We start from the raw sequence: 3,804 nt of genomic DNA on the forward strand, positions 1-3,804 counted from the left end.
ATTTTACTTCTCCAGTCAGAAAACTTCAGTGATAGATCTTTTCTCCTGTATCTTCCTGAGAGGTGGGTTCCAGAGAAACCTTTAACTGTAACGGGTCACATGATTACATCATACAATTATACTTTGTGCTCAAAACAAAACAAACAAAAAGTCCTAGAGGATGGGACTCTTCCAACACGTGGATTTCCAACATATGGGAATTCAGGCTTCATCAGAGCGTGGGAGAGCCAGGGCGACCGTGGGGGATGGGCACTGGTGGGCATTCCCAGGTTCCTGTTTTGCTTTGGCCCTGCCACAAAACTGAGCAATGCTGCTTGCAGGAAGCCACAGAATTTGGGAACAGTAGGGGACATTCTCTTCCCCCCATGAGTTAATCTGCTCGCTCTTTCTTGAGGTTTGGTGTGGGCAGAACTGAGCTCTTTACAAATAAAAATTTTAATATATCAGATTTGAATATTTCCGTAATAGGAAGCATGCTGATTTTACCCCCACAAACATTTTCAAGGGATAATTGGTCTCATTCCAAGTAGAAAGGTGAAAAAAAAATAGGAAAAATAGGAACCCATGCTAAATGTATGGAGGGCCATATTTCAACACCGCGTAGGCATGCAAGGGAAAACATTTTCTTTTCCAACTGCAAAATTGCAAAATTCACATTGGTGGTTTAAGAAACCGATCAGAACATAGAAAAGTTTGCCAGTGCTGCTACTGAGATGACAATTAAAAACAAAAAACAAAAAACAATTCCCTGCTTGCTTTTAAAGGAAATCACTAAGGCTCAGGCATCAAAATAGCACATGCCCAATTAAGAGCACAGTCTTTGGAGTAATTTGTAATCTCTGCTACTGCTGCTTGTGTGGCCTTCAACAAATCGCATGGCCTTTTGCAAACTACATCTCCAAGCTTCACTGTCCTTCTACATGAGACTTCATGTGAGTCTCCTAGAATTTTTGTGAGGATTCAGCGGTATAATCCATGAAGCATATCATGGTGTCTGGGACAGAGTAAGTAATCAATAAATGGTTTTAATATGATACTAAAAGCAGGTATGCCCTTACTAATCCACTCCTTTGAACAATACTTTCTGTTAAGCTCCTTGGTATAACTCTTTCACCTAATACACAAATGCTTCAAAAGGGAAAACAGAACGCCCCCCCCCCAACAGGAATATCCAATCTTTTTTCTTGCCTGAGGATTAGGGAACCAATTAGGGAACCTTTTATACTTCGCTTGAATGGGGCTCTTCTTGTTCAGATAGCATCACACATTCTGTTCCACTGGGTGTGTCTGGTGATCTCAGCACAGGGATGGAAGTCATATGAGTGAGAACATCACCCCCAGCAGCTCCAACCTGCCACTGGCAACGTCAGACCCAGCCCAAAGTGCTCTCCAACTGCAGCTTCCTCTCCTACCCTTCTTCCTTAGGCTCTCAAATTCTATGACGATAGAGAAGATGATGAAGCTGATGGCAATGTCGATGAGTACAGCTAACAGCTAACACTTATTCTGAGCCACACACTATAGGCACCGTCTAGACATTATTTCACTCAATCTTCCCAACAGTCACAAGAAGTAGGTCCAATGATGATCCCATTTGACATACAAAGAAACCAAAGTTTAGAGAGGTTAAATGACAGGCCCCACGTCACACAGTTTGTAGCAGGGGGTGACTCTGCAAGCAGGTGTGATTCTAGCAAAGACCTTTATTCTTAACCCCCAGGCCACACCAACCCCACTGCTGCTTTCAAGAGTGCCTATAGCATTAGCTCAGTCCTGCTGCTCCCCCAAGATGGACTCCACCAAACCCCACAGTCTCGAACATCTTTCTGTCCCAGCCATGCTTCCTGACCTAAAATTCACAGGGACCAAGGAGCAGCAGCTGTGGCAAGTGGCACACCCATTGCTAACTTCAGTTCGATTCCAATACTCCCCAAATGAATTCATTGCCCCTTCTGGCTTGCAACAGCCATGAAACCTTAAAAAAAAAAAAAAAAATCCCCATAAGGTGATTCCTAATGGGCTTCATGCCTATTAACTAGTACCTCTGGTACTGCAACATTAATATATAATGCCCATTAATAATGAAATTCATTTTAAAGATGAAGAAATAGGTAGGAGGAATGGTTTGCCCACAGCTACCCAGCAGGCGGACATCAAACAGCAATAACGCCCAGTGGGCCCTCGAGAGGTCCTTACCGCCTGATGATTGTGGGCTTCTAATGCCTTGTGGCTCCAACCTCTGGACGCTCTCCACACACAAAATAATACGGTGCAACTACCCTCTTACGGGCTCAGCTACAAGAAGAATAACATGTCCTAGAGCAGTGAGGACACACTAGAATAATAAGTTGACCCTTCAGGGCCAGGTTCGTGTTATCTTTTAACCGGACAGTCTCGATTCTCAGGCCAAGACAAAAACGTCCCCCAATACTTGTCAGCACTTTTCAGCGGAGGGAAAACTGCAGCTGAAGCAGCCCTGGCGAGAACTTTGAGCAGTGACTGTGCTTACAACGAGTGTGTGCGATTTGGATTATGAATTGGACGGTGAGGCGGATTCATGGTCCTTAGGGCCTTGCCGGAGCGCTAGAAATGTAAAAATGCCAGCCACAGGCCATTCCTTTCTGTTTATTTAAGTGGAGAATTCAAAAAATCACTTTTTCCACTTCACGGCTCCTTTGGACCAGGGAATAAAAATAGCGATGTCCAAGGAGCCAAACTTCTTCGGGAAAAATACGAGAGGGGAAAGAGCCCTACTCAGAACAGCCAAAGTTCTCAAGCAGCTGCCTGGAAACACACCTCTGCTTGCAGCCGCTTCTTGCCTTGCCCCATGTCACAGCAGCCTCAGAGGAAGGCGCAGGGTATAAGGAAGCCCGCGGCGAGCCCAGCACCGCTCTCCCTGCTCCCTTCACCCCTCCCCGGCGCGGCCACCTGTCAGACCCGAGGGCTGCGCGGGCGAGGCGGGGTCGGGGAGGGGACCCCGAGAGCTCGCTCAGGGAAGGGACGCTGGTGGCCCGGGACACCCGAGAGGGCTGGGATCTTCGCGGAGGCACGGGCGGAGGCCGGCGCGCGCGGAGGCTGTGGCGCGCTCCGCGGCCCCAGCGCGGCAGCCTCTGAGGGCCGGGCGCTCCGGGGTAGGGGGGGTGAGGGGCGTCTCAGGTGCACCCCGCCGGGCGGTCCCCGGGACTCGGCCCCCGAGCGGCGCTAAGCCGGCTGGGCGGTGCGGCGGCGGCGGCTCTTACCTGTTGATCTTGAGCGCGAACGCGCGCCGCTCTGCGCCCGGCAGCGTGGCCATGGCCCGCGCGCGGCTCGGCGGCCTCTAGGGGCGCGGGGCGCGGGGCGCGGACGGCGGGGGCCCGGCGCGCAGCGGAGCCGCTGCAGCGCACGCCGAGCGGGACGCGAGCCTCATCTGTCAGTCGGGGCTGGAAACTTCCGCATTTCCACCTTCGGCGCTGCAGTCACCGCGGGGGAGGGCCCAGCCTCGGAGCGGCGGCGGCGAACCCAGCCAGCCACCCGGCGTCCGGCCCGGCACGCAGTGAGCGGCGGGCGGGAGGGTGTGGACACACCGCGGAACTGCCCTCCGGATGCTCCGAGCGACGGCGCGCTCCGGCCGGGGCCCTGACCTCAGGCACTAGCGAGCGCGGTCGGAGGGCCCCGCGACCACTGAGCCAGGCCGGAAACTCCATCCGACCGGAGCCGCGAGGCTGCCAGCGCCTGTGGGCAAGAGGGGGGACGCGCGGTCCGCCCGCCCCGCGCACTCGGCGAAGTCGGGACACCAGCCCTGCTTGTCTCCGCGCTGGGCCTCCT

General features: G+C 52.8%; 1 protein-coding gene across 6 annotated transcripts in view; it reads right to left on the reverse strand.

The window, feature by feature from the left end:
• Window positions 1–3,372, reverse strand: part of DOCK8 (dedicator of cytokinesis 8) — a 318,437-nt gene extending 315,065 nt beyond the window's left edge. For 3 of the 6 annotated variants that reach the window (XM_045772361.2, XM_087858754.1, XM_087858753.1), the window contains exon 1: window positions 3,240–3,372. In XM_045772361.2, coding sequence (XP_045628317.2) covers window positions 3,240–3,292 — 53 coding nt within the window. In that variant the 5' untranslated portion in view covers window positions 3,293–3,372. Of the gene's footprint in view, window positions 1–2,196; window positions 3,027–3,239 lie in introns of those variants that run through there. The other 3 variants (XM_045772365.2, XM_045772363.2, XM_045772366.2) reach the window with 2 other exon arrangements.
• Window positions 3,373–3,804: the final 432 nt, after the last annotated feature.

Source organism: Ursus americanus, chromosome 34 (genome assembly GCF_024610735.1).
Source record: "Ursus americanus isolate L20-20 chromosome 34, mUrsAme1.1.p, whole genome shotgun sequence".
In the NCBI taxonomy this organism is placed as follows: domain Eukaryota; kingdom Metazoa; phylum Chordata; class Mammalia; order Carnivora; family Ursidae; genus Ursus; species Ursus americanus.